Source organism: Colobus angolensis, unplaced genomic scaffold (assembly GCF_000951035.1).
Source record: "Colobus angolensis palliatus isolate OR3802 unplaced genomic scaffold, Cang.pa_1.0 Scaffold164, whole genome shotgun sequence".
Classification (NCBI taxonomy): Eukaryota; Metazoa; Chordata; class Mammalia; order Primates; family Cercopithecidae; genus Colobus; species Colobus angolensis.
Window position 1 is genome coordinate 1,165,643 of NW_012114755.1, and position 18,307 is coordinate 1,183,949.

The 18,307-nt window shown below is 52.0% G+C and overlaps 1 protein-coding gene across 2 annotated transcripts; it reads left to right on the top strand.

The window, feature by feature from the left end:
* The first annotated feature begins 12,450 nt into the window (after window positions 1-12,450).
* Window positions 12,451-16,873, top strand: MYOD1 (myogenic differentiation 1). Of its 2 annotated transcripts, XR_001001295.1 has the most exons (5): window positions 12,457-13,298; window positions 13,790-13,868; window positions 14,153-14,336; window positions 14,769-15,000; window positions 16,842-16,873. XR_001001295.1 is itself a non-coding variant. In XM_011937440.1 (3 exons), exons 1-3 carry the CDS (start codon window positions 12,669-12,671, stop codon window positions 14,401-14,403), a joined length of 960 nt encoding a protein of 319 aa, XP_011792830.1. In that variant the 5' UTR covers window positions 12,451-12,668; the 3' UTR covers window positions 14,404-15,030. The 2 variants fall into 2 exon arrangements, 1 of the variants encoding a protein (XP_011792830.1); XM_011937440.1 differs by lacking the exon at window positions 16,842-16,873 and having other exon boundaries at window positions 12,451-13,298; window positions 14,153-15,030.
* Window positions 16,874-18,307: the final 1,434 nt, after the last annotated feature.

Here is an 18,307-nt window from a genome sequence, read left to right on the forward strand (position 1 = left end):
ATGGAAGAAGAAGCAAGGAAAGGCCTGAAAGGATGGGGAGCAGCAAGGCCCCAAGACCAGATGTTTCTTTCTCCCCATGTTCTCCCCACCTCCCTGACTTTCCCAAGTTCCTGGGACAAGCCCACTCTGAGCTCCCATCCCATGATAGCTAAGGAGGAACAGAGATCCAAGACCCCTGAGTCAAATGGGCCAGAGGTCAGAGGTCAGGGCAGAAACAGCCACCACTTGATCACAGAGAAACCAAATCAGTGCCAGCCCCTGGGGTCCTGTGCCTGCCTTTGTCCACCATTGGTGGGGATGTCCCTGCTTCAAAGGCATGAGGTGGTGGAAGTTCATCCTTGTTCCTTCAGAGATTCCTGGGCATAAAGGGGCCTGAAGAAGCCCATTCCCTGTTTCCAAGATCTGGGATTCAGAGTTAACCAGATATGTAGAAGCAAGAGATAAGTGTTTCTGTCCCAGAACCTCCATATCTAAGCATATGTGAACCCTAGGCAAGTGGCTTACCCTCTCTGGGCCTCAGATTCCAACACCATGCAACGAGGATAAATGCCACTGGTGTTGGGGCAGGGCGGGGACACTAGCTGCTGAAATGTGAACTCTGCTGGACCTCAGCCTTCTCTGGGCATGCCTTAGCAAAGAACTGCATCCTCGGGCCTCCCCCAACCCCTGGCCCTGGCCCTGCCTGCACCAGCCTCTCTGCATCTGTCATCAACCTGCTCTGCTCCCCTTTGGCCAGGCTTTGTTTGGAGGTGGCTGGCAGGCTGCCCGTGTGCATGGTGGAGGCAGTGACGCCTGCTGCTGCAGGCAACACTTCACAGGCTGCATCATCACCCACACTTCCAGCTGCCCCCAACCCCACCATGACCCCCAGTTCCAAGAGGTCCAGAGTTCAGAATAACCAGGACAGGCTCCCAACGTCCTCATCCCCACCCCACCCACTGCTTGCCCATAACTTCCATCCCCATAGCTTCCATCCAAAGAGAGATCAAGCAAAGCAAGAATAATCCCCAAGCTCCTACTGTGTGCCCTGAGACAGGCATGATGCAAGCACTGTGTATGCCTTGGCAACTGAATGCTTACATCCTCCTATGTAGGTGCTAGAACCAGTCACATTTGACAGCTGGGGAAAAATGAGACATGGAGAGGGGAAGTGACTTACCCAAGGTAAGTAAGGAGTAGACACAGCATTTGAATCCAGATGTATTAGACTCCTAAGTCCAGTGGAGATACCTGAGGAATATAGCTGCAGCACTGGTGGTCCAGTCTCCATGTTGGGCAAGCTCAGCACCATATTCTCCTAGGCCAAATTCAGATGGACCCAGGCAAGTTGTGCTCCATCTTTGGGAGAAGAAAAGACTATGATATTCATGGTCCCCCCAGTGCTCCTTTGTGGGGACCCCCAAGTTAACTGCTTTCCAGTCTGGGGAACAGGCTTCTGATCTCATGCTGGGCCCTCGCCTCACACAGCTTCTGCTTCACCCCAGGGCTGACCTGTGTGGTGTACCCAGCCCTATGTGGGCCACGTGGATGGAGTCAGAGGATGGGCAGCTGCCCTCCTGCCCAGAGAAGGGAGGCCCAAGAGGGAAGCTGAGAAGACAGGGAGAAGCAGGGACTCTGCAAGACCTCCTCGTTCCTGAGTGTATATGGAGTCAGGCATCCAATGCCTCCATCCTACATGTGAGGAAAGTGGGACCCAGGAGGGGACAGAGCTGAGAGAGGGTCACGCAGCAGGGTGCAGCACAGTGAGGTGAAAACCCTGATCTTCTTGCTCTGGTCCGGGCTCTCTCCACTGCATGTAGTCTCTAGCCTCTCACTGCAGTCCTCTACCTCTGCCATGACACACCTCGGGGGGTCTGAAGCAACAGGTCTTAAATGATCCAAGGAACCCTGGATCCAGTGTCAGCCACCTGAGGAACATCCCAACACATGTTGTCATACCTCCAGGCCTTCACCCATGCTGTTCTCTAAGCCCGGAAAGCCTTTCCCTACAGCAGCCCCCCACCCCCACCCCTCTTGGGCACTCCTACTCATCCTTCAGTACCCAAGAAGAAGGATAGCAATATTTCCTCCTTGGGGAGCTCTTCTCGGGTGTCCACAAGAGAGTGCATTGTTCCCTCCGGGTGCTCCCGCAGGGTGTTTTGATTATTCATTTATGGATTGCTCTTTCCCCACTAGACAGAGCTCTCTGAGGCTGGGGACACTGTCTGAATCATCCTTAGATCTTGCTGCACCTAGCCTGGGGCCTGGAAACAGAGTGGGTGTCTGGGGAATGCTTGAAGGGTTGGGGGAGGTTAGGCCTGTTGAGGCACATGGGCCATAAATCACCTTCCCAAGCCAGGGGGAAAGCAGCAATCCAGGAGAGCTTCACGGAGGTGGCAGGATGGGATGTAGGACGGAGGCAGACCACAGACTCGCAGGCGGCCAGGGCATCAGTCATGAGACCCTCTGCCCTCTGTTCTTCTGCCAGAAAACCCCTGTCCTGGGTGCTATTGGCCAGGGATGAGCAGGTTTTGGAGCCAGGGGAATCAGGCTTCTCCAAAGCCTCTGGTCTCCACTCAGAGGCATGTGGCTGGGGCAGCTGCTGGGGGCTGCAGCTGGTGTCTGTCCCAGAGCCCAACGGCTGTGTGTGCCTTAATCCCAGTCCCTGGGTGCCCCCCAGGCTGGCAGGTGGGCTGATGAGGCAGAAAGGAGGCAACAGGAGAGGGGTGGAGAGCTGAGCCCCCTCTCCAGGTCCCCACAGCTGCCCTCTGGATCTTGCTACATGTGCCACCCCATCACCAGGTCCTCATCACCAGCTCTCCCCTCAGCCCTGAGCTGCTCCTCCCTCAGCCCTTAGAGGGAGGTCTGACCTCCTTGAGGTAGGAAGATTCAGCTTGAAAAGTTCAAACTGGAAAATACAAAGAAGAGATGAATGTCATGGCATATATGCCCCTTTGTGTCTTCTTTCTGGATGGGCCAGGGGATGTTTAGGCACATAGGTGGAGACAAACATTCACACTGGGACCGAGGTGTGGATGTACCTGACTTAGGTATATGCGCAGGAATATGGGCAGGTGGGACACATATGTGGCGTGCACATGGCATGTGAAGTGTGTGTGTTCTGTAGATGAGGAGTGCACAGCATGGAAGGTACACACATGAGTGAGGTGTGCAAGGAGTATGAAGCACGCACAGTATATGAGGCGTAACATGTGTAATATGCACATGGTGTGAGAGAGGAAATGTCCCATATGTGGGACATACTGATGTTGGAGGTTTATATGGCATATGAGTTTACATAGAGTGTCAAGTGTATCTGGAGTATTATGTGTACACGGCATGTAATGTATAAACCATGTGAGACTTGTACATAGTATGTGGGGTAACACGGAGTGTGAGATGTGTGTGTGTGTGTGTGAGGTGTACATGGAGTGGGATATGTACACAATGTAAGAGATGTACCCAGTGTGTAACATATTCATGGAGTGTGAGGTAGATATGGCACATGACAGACATACACAGTGCTTGAGATATATGTGGTATGTGAGGTGTACAGAGAGAATGAACTGTACATTATGTGAGAGGTGTACAGTATGTGAAATGTGTACGGTATGTGAGAGGTGTACGGTATGTGAGAGGTGTACAGTAAATGGGAAGTGTACAGTATGTGAGATGTGTACAGTATGTGAGAAGTGTATGGTATGTGAGAGGTGTACAGTATGTGAGGTGTACAGTATGTGAGAGGTGTATGGTGTGTGAGAGGTGTACAGTATGTGAGAGGTGTATGGTATGTGAAGTGTACAGTATGTGAGAGGTATGGTATGTGAGAGATGTACGGTATGTGAGAGGTGTATGGTATGTGAGGTGTACAGTATGTGAGGTGTACAGTATGTGAGAGGTGTACGGTATGTGAGAGGTGTATGGTATGTGAGAGGTATACAGTATATGGGAGGTGTACAGTATATGAGAGGTGTATGGTATGGGAGGTGTACAGTATATGAGAGGTGTATGGTATGTGAGGTGTACAGTATGTGAGAGGTGTACGGTATGTGAGAGGTATACGGTATGTGAGGTGTACAGTATGTGAGAGGTGTACGGTATGTGAGAGGTGTATGGTATGTGAGAAGTGTACGGTATGTGAGAGGTGTACAGTATGTGAGGTGTACAGTATGTGAGGTGTACGGTATGTGAGAGGTGTACAGTATGTGAGGTGTACAGTATGTGAGGTGTACGGTATGTGAGAGGTGTACAGTATGTGAGGTGTACAGTATGTGAGGTGTACGGTATGTGAGAGGTGTACAGTATGTGAAAGATGCATGTTATGAGAGAGGTAGGTGGAGCATAAGGTATACATTATGTGAGAGGCATACAGGGAGTGTGAGCTGTACATTCTGTGAGATGCATACAGGAATTGTGAGGTGTACATTATGTGAGAGGTATACATTATGTGAAAGATGTACATTATGAGAGAGGCATGCAGGGAGCATGTGGTGTACATTCTGTGAGAGGCATGCAGGGAGCACATGGTGTGCATTCTGTGAGAGGCATGCAGTGAGTGTGTGGCGTGTATTCTGTACGAGGCGTCGAGGGAGTGTGTTACATGCATTCTGTGAGAGGCGTGTAGGGGGTGTGTGGTGTGCATTCTGTGAGAGGAGTGCAGGGAGCGTGAGGTGTACATTATCAGAGAGGTGTGCAGGGAGCGTGCACTGTACATTCTATGAGAGTTGTGCACAGTGTAAGGTGAGCACGGTGTGTGACTTGTCTGCAGTTTATCAGGTGCACATAGCTATGACACCACAAAGGCATATGGAAGAATGCAGGTGAGGACAGATTGTCCTTCCAAGAAAATGTACCTGTCAGCTCTGTCCTGGGTTCACATTCTGGATCCATGGCACAACCTCCTGTGTGGTGTCATAGGCAGAGGAGACAGAGGAACATCCTCTGGCTTTTCAGGAGTCCTTTTGTGCATAAAGGAGAAGGCAGCTTTGAGAGGCTGCCTTCCTCAAAGAGCTCAAGGACAATGTGCTCTTTGAGGAATATCATAGGTTGGTAATATTGTTTTAGTGACAGTTTGCTCTAGCATGTCATTTAATTTTAATTTGCCTTTTTTTTTTTTTTTTTTTTTTTTTTTTGGTGCTTTCAAATGTGAAGGTAGTGAACTCTCCTTTCATATGACCTCCTCACCCCAGGAGCCTAATGTCTTTAGGCTGGAAGAATAATTAGCACCTTCATGAGCCCTGCCTGCTTGAACATTTCTAGTCATTAAGTTATTGTCACCTTATTTGTGTTGTTTAGTAAACAGCGAGTGTGTATTTCCAACCCCAGGAATCCAGCCCCACAAAGACCACAGGGCTCACCTCTGAGGCACAGAAAGGCTTTAATTACATGAAGAATAAGCTTGAAGGAGAGAGACTGGATGAATGAATGAACGCCTCAGGTCTTTCCAAAAGCCCAGGCATCAGTGGGTTCTTAAGCCTGGCCTCAGCTTCCCCTACCTGCTGGGCGGTCTCAACTCCTGCTATTTTCACTCACCTGGCTTCCCAGTACCCAGGAAAGAACCCGGAGTGAGAGACATTGTGAGGGCTGCATGGAATGTGAGGTGTGCATGGCACGTGGGGCCTGGTGGGGGAAAGAGCTGGGCAGGCTGCAGGGAGGGTCCCCCTACAACTCCACGCTCACATGGGTCACATCCAGTGCCCTTCAGCCTCTTCCCTGGGTAGTAGCCCACCCTCACCTCACATCCTGAATTGGGCTAAAGCTTAGTTCTAGATGAATTTATAATTAAATTTAAAAATCACATCTAGAGAATTCCCTCTTAAATTTAAGGACTACATCAGTTTTGGAGGGAGTTTTAATAAACCTCTTAAAGAGGGGAATAAACAGCTCTAGCCTATTATACCTAGTTCTTCAAGAATCTCTTGGTTTGTAAGATATTCTTTCATTAGAAGTAACAAATTGGCCAGGTGCGGGTGGCTCATGCCTATAATCCCAGCACTTTGGGAGGCCGAGGCAGGTGGATCACCTGAGGTCAAGAGTTCGAGACCTGCCTGGCCAACATGGTGAAACTCCGTCTCTAATAAAAATACAAAAAAATTAGCCAGGCATGGTGGCAGGTGCCTGTCATCCCAGCTACTCAGGAGGCTGAAGCACAAGAATCTCTTGAACCCCAGCAGTGGAGGTTGCAGCGAGCCAAGATCGTGCCATGGCACTCCAGCCTGGGTGACAGAGTGAGATTCTGTCTCAATTAAAAAAAAAAAGAAGAAGAAGAAGAAGGAGAAGTAACAAATTGCCCATCAAACCCCATCCCCAAACTCTATCTCATGCCACCCCCATGCCCCACCCCCAGCCCCCACAGCACCAGGCATCCATCCTGGGAGGGCAGGAGCCATGCCTGTCTGTACCCACAGAATCCTCTGCTCCTAGCAGAGGTGATTGTCCCATAGAAGGTGTTCAATAACTATTTTGTTCTGTCTGCAGGGAGCATTCTTCCCCGATGGCCACATGGCTAACTCCCAAGCCTCTTTTAACTCTTTGCTCAAATGTTACCTTGTCAGCCTGACCACTCTATTTAACATTACAGTTGGCCTCACCCTGGCACCTGAATCCTGCTCATCTTGTTCTGCTTGTAATATTTTTCCATGTGTATCGCCTTCTAACATTTATATATTTTAGTTATGATTATGTGTATTGCTTATTGTCTGCCTTGCCCTGCCAGCATGTCGGTTCCACAGGGACAAGGAACATGGTCTGTTTCATTCTCCACCACATTCCCAGCACCCGAATAAATGTTTGTTGTATAAGTGAATGAATCATAGACTGGACAACTGAGAGTGGGACTATCCTCACCCCCCCCAGTTGTGCCCTGCCCACACACCCTGCACACTGGGAGGGAAGGGCACATGCTGTTGGTTGTCTTCCTGTTCCCTCCCTCCACAGTGCGGACTCCTGTTCTTCAACTCCCAGCTCAGCTGCCAGACTCCCAAGCCCTGCTTGTCTGTGGGAGGCCGGAGAGTACCCTCAAAGCGGGAAATGTGGCCATCTGTGGGGAATCTCTGGGACCCTGTCCCTAATCTGGGACCATGTCTATATCCTGGCAATATCACAGTCCCTCCTGACCAACCCAGACTGGGCCCAGAGAAGGATCTATACCCACGTGGTGGACAGGTTTAGGTTTTCCCAGGGAGCAAGGTTGGCAGGGGACAGAGGGGAGTGGGGGCACTCAGGGTGGACCCAGGAACAGGACGGGAAAGGCTGGGGACAGAGAGGGGACCTGGAGCTGGCCCTGCCCCACCAGGCCCACTCATGCTTTTACCTTCTAGCCCTTTGGCGCCCCCAGCTCCCGGTCAGATACGCAGCCTGTGTCAGCCCAAGTGCAGAGCCACAGGCCCAGCCTGGGCAGGGGCAGGGTGCGTGAAGACTGGGGCAGGTGCAGGCTGGATTGGGTTTCCAGAGGCTATATATATAAAGGCTGCCGGGAGCCCCAGGGCCGCTCCCTGAGGGCACAACACTGTGGGGGCCCAGCCAGGCCCGCATTCCTTTCCAGAAGCCAGCTCTCCATTTATAGCTCCTGGACAAGCCAGCCAAGGGAGCTGGGGGCGGGGGGACTGGAAAGGGCAGAGGGAGAAGGGGCAGCCCAGGCAGCACTCCCTCCCCACTCCCCACCAAAGAAGCCCCTCATCATGAAGACAGCAGAAGCCAAGCCCAGGGTGAGGTGTGCACTTGCCCCCAGGCACAGAGCCTATCATTCTGGTCAGGCCTGCGTTGAGGGGTGAGGGGGCTGCCAGGGGACCCCCTCAAAATCCCTCAGCTCATTGCTAGTGGCCCCTCACAGAACAAGTCCAGCACCTGTGGACAAAGGGCACCGTTGACTAGACTCTGCAGTATAAGAGTTTGAATTTTTTCAGCTTCCAAACTTGGTATCCTTTTTCCCTCTGCCCCCAACCCAGCACTGGTACTAAAAGGACAACATGTTCGAGGTTGCACATACTTCTCCCTGCTCTGTGAGCAGCAGGGATGAGATGATGGTGTTGACAAACCTCTCTTCAAAGAGGAGACAGAACCAGAAAGGTGATTCCAGGCAGGTGTGGATGCCAGGCCTGGAGACGTCTGAAATGGTCACCGAGTTCAGTAAGTTCCAGTCTTCTTTTAAGCAACAGAAACCTGGTAGCAAACAAAAATCCCACTTGAAAGCCTAATATAAAAATGACATTTTACCACTAAAATGTCTGTGTGCTTTAAAACAGCACTTCCTAATTATGGAAGAAGATATAACTATAAATCAAGCTTAAAACTGTCAAAGCAGTTTAGATTTATAAGCCACAAGTGATAAAATATTAAATGTGTTTGGTAAGTTCAAACATATAACATTTACTTATTTATTGTAAAGACAACTTGATGACAGTCCTGAGGAAGTTTTTATAAACTTTTGTGTACACAAAGCACAAAAAGCAAAGTTGTAATCACTTGTCTCAGCATCCAATTTATTTTGTAGTTTCTTGCTTATTCAGATTTGGGAAAAATCTAGATTTGCATAGATAAGTGGTTTGAATAGCTCACCTGGGAATCTCAGAGTACTCTTGAATTAAGTAGACTCATTCATTCATTTGCCCAAGAAATATTTATTGAGTGCCTACTATGCACCAGGCTTTCTGCTGAGCCTTGAGCAAGTAGGAAGAAGTATTTGTTTCTAAATCATCAATACAACAATTACTTACATTCCTCATTGTGAATATAGTGAAAAAACAATAAGAAGACACATCATAGATGCCAAATCTCTCTATAGTATACCACTACAATATTGCAGCATGCCATGTATAATGCCCAATGTAAGAGAACATGCCTCAGGCATATGGGATCTGAGCCTTTCCTGGGAAGAGCAAGTGTAATAGAACATGGATGTCTAATCATGTATGTGACTGCCAAGTTTTGAAGAAATTCAACCATCTTCATTAATGTCACAGTTCAAGAAGTTCAAATATATGCATAGAGATCCAAAGGGCATGAGGCCACTCATTCATTCATTGGACACTTATCAGGTGCCTACTGTGTGACTGCCACTGTGATGGTTTCTGGAAATGTCATTGTGAACAAAATGTCCTTGCCTTCATGGGGCTAAGTCAGTCATGAACAAACTAATGAAGAAGATTATAAACAGTGGCAGTGCCTGGAAGGAAATGAACAGGGTGGCGTGACCCAGAGTATGGGAGGCAGTTATCTTAGAGGGAATGGTCAGTGATGTCCCAAGGAGGCAAGACGATCTATTATATAAAATGCAGTCAATCTTGGGGAAAACCCAGGGCATAATGCTATGAGTTTAGAGCAGCAAGGACAAGGCCCCAAGGCAGGATCCTGTTCAGAGTGTTAGAAGATGAGAAAGGAGGTCAGGCTAACTGGCGTAGAGCAATCAAAAAGGATAGTGGCTCCAGGTGTAGTAGGAGTCACAGGCTGAGGCTAGCTCATACAGGGCCTGATAAGCCAGGGGATGGAGATGAGATTTTACTCTAAATACAAGAAGCTGCTGGGGAATTTGAAGCAGAAGGATGGCATAATCCCATTTACACTGTAAAGGTCTACTCAGGCTGCTACATAACCAATGGATTATATTGAGACTAGAGGAAGTGAGGAGGGCAGCCAGGTTATTGTGGTCATCCAGAGCAGCAGTGTGACAGCTTAGTCCAGGATGGTGACACTGGAGATGGACAGACTTGAGACAGGTCTTAGAGGTAGAGTGTACAGCTCTTCCTCATACCCAGACCTCTCCTCGGGAACTCCAGCCTCAAAAATCCCCCTGCCTAATCCACACTTCCATCTGGATATCCAATATGCATTTCAAATTTTGCCCAAAGCTGGACACTTAATCTACCACCCACAAACCTAGTCTTCCCAACTCCATTCTTGCAGGAATCAGCCTTAGCTCCTTGCTTATCTCACTGCCCACATGCAATCATGAGTAAATATTGTTAGCTCCATCTTGAAAACATATATCTACAATTCAACCACCACTTTTCACCAGCTCCACTTACTGGGATTATAACAATAGCCTCCTAATTGGTCTCCCTCTTTCTGCCCTTTCCCTCCAGTAACCAGCATGCTCCTGTTAAAATGTAAATCAGATGGTGATATTCTTCTCTTCTGCTCAAGCCCTCCAGTGGCTTTCCAACTCAGAATATAATCCCTTTTCTCTCTCTCTCACCCCATTTCCCACTATCCCTTTTACTCACCCTGCTGCAGACATATGAGCCTCCTCGCCATACTTTGAATCTGCCAAACAGAGTCCTGCCTCAGGAACTTTGCACATGCTTATCCCTCTATCTGGCCCTACATATCTCCAGGTATCTGCTTCCAATTCTCTTCATTCAGGTCTCTGCTAAAATGTAGCAGAGAGGCCTTCTCTAATCACTCCATAATCTTCGTCACTGTGTCCCCTTGCCTTGCTTTTTCTTCATAAGCTTCTAACCTCCTGGCATCACATACTTCCTTGTTATTTGTTCATTGTCTGTCACCCTGCTTACATTGACAATGTAAGTGCCAGAGTCTTGGTTTTGTTCATTGCTCTAGCCCCACACTTGGACTGGTAACTGGCATATAATGGATACCTAACAATATGTGGATTTCTGGGTGACCCCCTGCAGCTTGGGTGGGGTGAGGCCAGGACTTTGCTGCCCTTGCCAGGATTTAGAGTTACCATCACTGCTGCTCCATGACGTAGACTTTACTGAATGAACAAATACAGGTGGTCCTATGGAGTAAAGCGAGGTGAGTACTTCATGAAGGGAGACCTTCAGCACCACTACCAGCAGCAGAGAAGTGAAGAAGGTAGGACCCCAAAAGACCCCTCTGGGTCTTTGTGGGAAGGGAAGACTTCTTAGGGCCCAGAACCGCCAGCTAGGATGCCTTCCAGAAGTTAGTGGGAAAGGCACAAAGATCACTCCTGCTTAAATTTCTGGTTTCCAGGAGGGGAGATCCAGGCAGGGATGTATGGCCAGCGGAGATTCCTAGCCAGAGTGCTGAGAGGACTGTGTGAACTACATATTCAGGAAGAGGTTGAGAGGCCCCCATGGGGGTGGCGGGTATGCTGAGGCTTGTGTGGGAGCCAGAGTTCCCACATTCCATGGGGTAGTTGCCTCCTCCTGTTTCCAGCCTTTCCAGTGAGGCTGCAGGAAAGAGACACAGCTGAGGCCTGGAGACTACGTGGGACTCCGTCAGGGCATGGTGCCACGGACGAGTTGTAAGCCTGCGGGACATAGCATCCAACTCTGAAAGCCCCCTTGCTCGAATAACCCTGCATCACTGCCTGAGGGCTTCCACATTCTTGGTCTCTTCAGACTCTCATCCCCACCACAATTACTCCAAGGAATTAGTCATTCCTAAATCTATAACTGGAAACTGAGGCTAAGGAAGGAGACAGGACTTCCACAAAATCACACAGTTGGGGCACTCTGGAGTCTAGATTCAACTGGTCTGCAAATTGCACCCTCAGAGACTTCAGGTGAGATGAGGTGAGATTCTCAGGCCAGGTCCTGAAGTTTGCGACCTTGGCCAAATGCACTTTCCTTGACTCAGCACCGCAGGTGAGGCAGAGCCAAGACCGGAGGAGAAGGGTTTTCTTCCCAGCTGAAGAGGCAGCTCAGCCTAGACCCCAGACATGGCACTGGACAACCCTGCTGTGGAAACGTGCAGATTTAGATGAACGGGATTCCTCACCTGGGCAGGATCCGAGTTTGGAGAGATTGGCACGAAGCTTTAGCAGCAATCTCCGATTCCCGTACAACCATGGCGGGGTTTCTAAGCGTCTAGGGAAGAAGGACTGGGCCCACGACCTCCTGAGCAACTCCCAGGTCGGGGACTGGCGGAATATCACAGCCTCTACGACCCGTTTGTCTCGGGCTCTCCCACTTCAACTATCGGGGTTTCTCTGCCTGTTGTGCACTCGTGCGTTTCTTTGCCCCTGACACTCTAAGCTTTCTGCTTTCTGCGTGTCTCTCAACCTCTTTCGGTCCCTCTTTCACGGTCTCACTCTCTCAGCTCTATGCCCCTAATGCCTTGCCTCTGTCCAAATAACTCACGAACTGATTTCTACAGCTGCTCTACCCATGGGTTCCCCACAAATCAGGGGCGGAGGAGTATATTAAAAGTCAGCTCAGAGGTGAGCGCGCACAGCCAGCGTTTCCCGCGGACACAGCAGTCGGGTGTTGGAGAGGTTTGGAAAGGGCGTGCCGGAGAGCCAAGTGCAGCCGCCTAAGGCTACTGGTCGCTCCCTCCCTCCCTGCCCGGTGGGGGACCGAGAGCGCGCGCCAGTGTGGAGGCGCGGGCTGGCTGGCCACTCTGCGGGCCCCTGCGGCCACCCAGGGGACACCCCAAGCCCCGCCCCGCTGTATTCCTATTGGTCTTGGGCTCCCCCGCCCCCAGCTGCCAGCCTGGGCTCCGGGGCGTTTAGGTTACTACGGATAAATAGCCCAGGGCGCCTGGCGCGAAGCTAGGGGTGAGGAAGCCCTAGGGCGCTGCCGCTGTTTTCCTTAACCACAAATCAGGCGGGACAGGACAGGGAGGGGTGGGGGACAGTGGGTGGTCATTCAGACTTCCAGCACTTTACTATCAACAGCCGGGGCTCCCGAGCGGCGGAAAATTCCGGCCACTCTCTGCCGCTTGGGTTGGGCGAAGCCAGGACGGTGCCGCGCCACCGCCAGGATATGGAGCTACTGTCGCCACCGCTCCGCGACGTAGACCTGACGGGCCCCGACGGCTCTCTCTGCTCCTTTGCCACAACGGACGACTTCTATGACGACCCGTGTTTCGACTCCCCGGACCTGCGCTTCTTCGAAGACCTGGACCCGCGCCTGATGCACGTGGGCGCGCTCCTGAAACCCGAAGAGCACTCGCACTTCCCCGGGGCGGTGCACCCAGGCCCGGGCGCGCGTGAGGACGAACATGTGCGCGCGCCCAGCGGACACCACCAGGCGGGCCGCTGCCTACTGTGGGCCTGCAAGGCGTGCAAGCGCAAGACCACCAACGCCGACCGCCGCAAGGCCGCAACCATGCGCGAGCGGCGCCGCCTGAGCAAAGTAAATGAGGCCTTTGAGACGCTGAAGCGCTGCACGTCTAGCAACCCGAACCAGCGGTTGCCCAAGGTGGAGATCCTGCGCAACGCCATCCGCTATATCGAGGGCCTGCAGGCTTTGCTGCGCGACCAGGACGCCGCGCCCCCTGGCGCCGCCGCCGCCTTCTATGCGCCGGGCCCGCTGCCCCCAGGCCGCGGCGGCGAACACTACAGTGGCGACTCCGACGCGTCCAGCCCGCGCTCCAACTGCTCCGACGGCATGGTAAGGCCGGGACCCCAGGAAGTGAGGACGTTAGGGTGGCGCTCCGGATATCTGGGATGTGTTTCCAAGGGCGGGGAGCTGGCCTTGCGGGAGGTTTAGTACAGGATCCTTTCCAAGAGAGAGGACCCCCGTGTCCTGGGCAGCTGTCACTGGGGTAGCCTAATTGTTTTGGAAGCGTGAGGGCAAGCGTTCGAGCCACCCTGTTGGGAGCGCGATTAGAACACAGCAGGGCGGACGTGAAGATCTTTTTCTATACTTTTCCCTACTTCCAAAATGTAAATTTGCGCCCCTTGGTGACTGTCCGCCCTTGGTATGGCCCAGCATGTTGCAGACCTCATCTCCTACCCACCTGTAATCACCCCCAACCAGGACAGGTCTGGGCCCGGAACTCGAGGCTGAGGCTAGAGTTAGGGAGGGGACGGCTACAGGGATTGGTGTTCGGGCCCCGCGCCGTCCCGAGGGCCTGACTCAGTCGCCCTTGCTGTTTGCAGATGGACTACAGCGGCCCCCCGAGCGGCGCCCGGCGGCGGAACTGCTACGAAGGCGCCTACTACAGCGAGGCGCCCAGCGGTAGGTATTCCAGGCTTCACCCTGCTCGCTCCTCCTCCCCATGGCCTTCATGGAGCTGTCCTGGCCTCTCTCTATCTAGGACGCCCCCACCCCAACTCACACACGCCTATGACCCGGGAGGTGGTGCAGGCGATGAAATACTAAGCAAGTAGCTCCTTCTCCTTTCGATTGTCCCGGACTCTGACAAGTCCTCAGTTTCCAATCTGTCTCAAAGTACTGGACCCAGGGGTGGGAGGCTTGTCGCGGCCGCACCCCTGCTTACTAACCGAGCCCTCCCCGCGCAGAACCCAGGCCCGGGAAGAGTGCGGCGGTGTCGAGCCTAGACTGCCTGTCCAGCATTGTGGAGCGCATCTCCACCGAGAGCCCTGCGGCGCCCGCGCTCCTGCTGGCCGACGTGCCTCCGGAGTCGCCTCCGAGCGGGCAAGAGGCTGCTGCCTCCAGCGACGGAGAGAGCGGCGACCCCACCCAGTCCCCGGACGCTGCCCCGCAGTGCCCTGAGGGTGCGAACCCCAACCCGATCTACCAGGTGCTCTGAGGGGCGGGTGGCCGCCCACCCGCCCGAGGGATGGTGCCCCAGGGTCCCTCGCGCCCAAAAGATTGAACTTAAATGCCCCCCTCCCAACAGCGCTTTAAAAGCGACCCCTCTTGAGGTGGGAGAGGCGGGAGAACTGAAGTTTCCGCCTCCCGCCACCCAGGGCAAGGACTCAGCGCGGTTTTTTCCACGCAGCACCCTTCCCGGAGATTCATTGCGATGGCCGCTCCGTGTTCCTCGGTGGGCCAGAGCTGACCCTTGAGGGGCCAAGTTCAGCTTTCTCGCGCCCTCCCCCATGGGGGTGAAACCCTCCCAGACCTAAGCCCTGCACCGGGATGCACCGGTAATTTGGGGGGCGTGAGGCCCAGGTGCACTCCTGTCCCAAACGCAGCAGGTGTAACCGTAACCCACTCCCAACCCGTTCCCCGGTTCAGGACCACTTTTTATAATACTTTTGTAATCTATTCCTGTAAATAAGAGTTGCTTTGCCAGAGCAGGAGCCCCTGGGGCTGTGTTTATCTCTGAGGCATGGTGTGTGGTGCTACAGGGAATTTGTACGTTTATACCGCAGGCGGGCGAGCCGCGGGCGCTCGCTCAGGTGTTCAAAATAAAGGCGCTAATTTATACCGCGGTGACTCCGGCTTTCCCTGGGCATGGGAGTGGGATCCTGAGGAAAATCCGCAAACTGGGCCAGGTGTCCCTCAGCGACCCCTGTAGGCGGCAGGCGGATTGCAAGGAGGAAGCCTGCTGCCTGGGGAAGGAAGGAGGGGTGCAAATTTCTCCAATACGTGGGGAAGTTCCTCTGACCTTGACTACATCACCACACACTTCCATGGCTCTTATGGAAGGTTACACAGGTTGATATGAGTATTTTTTAAACCCATGTCTGAGCTCACCCCCCAGAGATTCTGATTTAATGTTTCTGCTCCAGAAACCCAGGGCCAGGTACTGTAATTTTTTTCAAAAGCTCCGCAGGTGATTCTGAAGTTTATTCAAGGCTGAGAATCATCCCCTCCATATACAGTGAGTGAACCCAGGTGTGATAACCAGAAGAACCACAGGAAAGTTGTGGCCCAGGCATCACTTGGGGGCTTCGTGGGTATAGAAGATGTGATAGGGTGCCCACAGCATTCTGAGGAAAAGCTAAATGAGTGTAGAGATGTGCTGTAAGCTCTCTGGCCCTTACAGGCCATTAGTAATAGGTGTAAAGGCAAAGAGGCAACATAGAAGGCCAGACAGGCACAGACACCTCTACCCAGCACCTAGAGCACCACTACTCTATCAGATTCCATAGGACGACAGGAGCTGGGATCCTGTGAGCAGAGCGGCATGTGGGCCAGCATCATCACAGGTGGCATAGGTACTCTTCATCAGGCTATAACTCTCTGAGAGCAGAGGAGGGGGCATTTATTTAGCTTGGGTGTTAGGGAGGGCTTTCTGGAGGAGTTGTCATTTGAGCTGTCTCTTAAGAAACAAGAGTAGACAATGCACTCACAATGCACACGGGTGCGCACATGCGCGCGCACACACACACACACACACACACAGAGGTACCTGTGCTTTCCCTTGGGTCCAAGGCCCCTGAGGGATGATCTGGCAAGGGTTCTTCCCCATTCACATACCACCTCCCCACTCCCAACACACGTGTGCCATCAGGACCTCAGGACCTCCTACATCCCACCCACAGATGCTCTTCCTGAAAACCCTACAGGCCCACTTTCAAGGGCTTTGTTCGCCAAGTAGGGGGCCCTCAGGAATGCACGCAGGATGTGATGCCAGAAGGAATATCCTCATCACCTGTCTGAGGATCCATTCTCTGCTCTCCCCAACACAGGGTCCCTGGGGAGCTGCCCAGAGCTGTTCTGTTACTAATGATCCTCCACTTGTCTTCTGGCCACTTCCTCACATGTCCCTTGGAATTCTTTATACTCTTTTGAGACCCCCTGGTGTCCATTCATGAATTCATTGATTCCACAGATGCCAGGTCTTGAGCTGGGTGAAAACAGAGACCGTTGGATGCAGCTCCCGCCCTTGGGAAGCACACAAACATTTGGGAAGGATGGGATCCTTTTAGCAGCTGGTTACATCCGGATGAATTAAGTGCTGTACTGGAGGTGCACGTAGCAGGGGAATGCCATAGAAGCAAAGGGGAAGGTTTCCTAACTAGTCTGGGGGAGATACAGACAAACAGGTAAACTTTAATGAGAATCTCGAAGGAGTTGGTCATGAAAGAGGAGCCAACGAAGGGGGCTACAAGCTGAGGAAACAGCAGGTGCAAAGATCCAGGGGTGAGAGAAAGAAAACTGCCTTTGTGGAACTGCAGATGCTCATGGGGAGGGGCCAGAGGAAGATGGAATGGCAGAGGCAGGACCACAGTGGACCTCATCTGGACTTCATCTTGAGGGCAGTAGGGAGCCACACAGTAATCTAAACAGGGGAAGGATACAAATAATTCTGCATTTTAAAAAGGCCAGTTTGGGCTGGTGGAATAGGTAGGAGAGAACACGACTTGAGACAGGGAGATCTTTCAGGAAGTCACTGGAGTTGCTTACAGGAGGTATGACATATCCTGAACTGGCCTGGGCCAAATAGTGTGTTGGTGTTCAGGGTACAGCAGAGAACATTGAAGGCGCAGTCTCTACCTTCATACAGCTTAAAATCGACTGGGGAAGTAGCCATAAGATGAAGAACCAAGTGAATAAATACCTGTTATAAATGATGAGAAACGCCATAAGGAAAGGCAACAGGTGTAAGCAGAGGTGGTAATGTCGAGTGAGAAGGCAAGCAGATCGACAGAGGAGGCAGAATTTCTGCACCAAGGGAAGCAATTCTATACATGAAGAGGGTCCCAGGATCCTAGAGGGGGTCCGTGTATAATTAGAAGAAAGTACCCCTTCTCTCCTGGGACATTGCCCTGCACCAGGGATCATGACTAGGCAGGCAGAGAGCTGGCTGGACTTCAGCCCCTACTCACCTCCTCAGCTGGGTACACTTGTGTAGTGACAACCTGTGCAACTTCACAGCGCCTTGTGTGTGGAGGCCCTAGAAAGTGAAGAGGAAGGAGGAGCCTTGGATGACTCCAGGCTCTGGTTTGCTTCAGATGTGAGGCCATGGTTTGCTTCTGAGTAAGTGGTGGTGCCGTTACACAGATAGGGACCTCAGGAGAAGAAGCAGGTATGGCAACACATCTAGTGTAGAATACTTCAGGACAGAAACCTCATTCAAACTAGCCTAAACCCCACAAAAGGGTGTGTTGGAAGCTCATGGGGCAGCTCATATCTGGAGGTAGAGCTATAAGCACCACAGCATCTATGGACTTTGGGAGCTAGAGCTCCTCTCACACTTCTAGGCTGCCCACTTCATGTCTCTGCTTGGCTTCACTCTCTCCTAGCCCATATTGGTTTTCTCCAGAAACTCATGAGTTACCATGGATCTTACCATTAAACCCAGTTAGAAAATTCCCAGGCTTGGCTCAGTGGCTCACGCCTGTAGTCCCAGCACTTTGGGAGGCTGAGGCAGGTAGATCACGATGTCAGGAGTTCGAGACCAGCCTGGCCAACTTGGTAAAACCCCGTCTCTACTAAAAATATAAAAACTAGCCACGTATGGTGACGCACGCCTGTAATCCCAGCTACTTGGGACGCTGAGGCAGGAGAACTGCTTGAACCCAGGAGGTGGAGGTTGCAGTGAGCTGAGATCACACCATTGCACTCCAGCTCTGGGCAACAGAGCAAGACTCCATCTTGGGGGGAAAAAAGAAAAGAAAATTCCCAGGGAAGAAGTCCAATTAGACCAGCTTAGGTCATGAGCCAGGATTTGAACCCAGGCAGAGGGCTCCAGAGATCGTACTCTTGGCTCCCTTGCTCTGTGTCTTCTGCAGAGGATATCAGAAGAGAGGAAGTAAGAA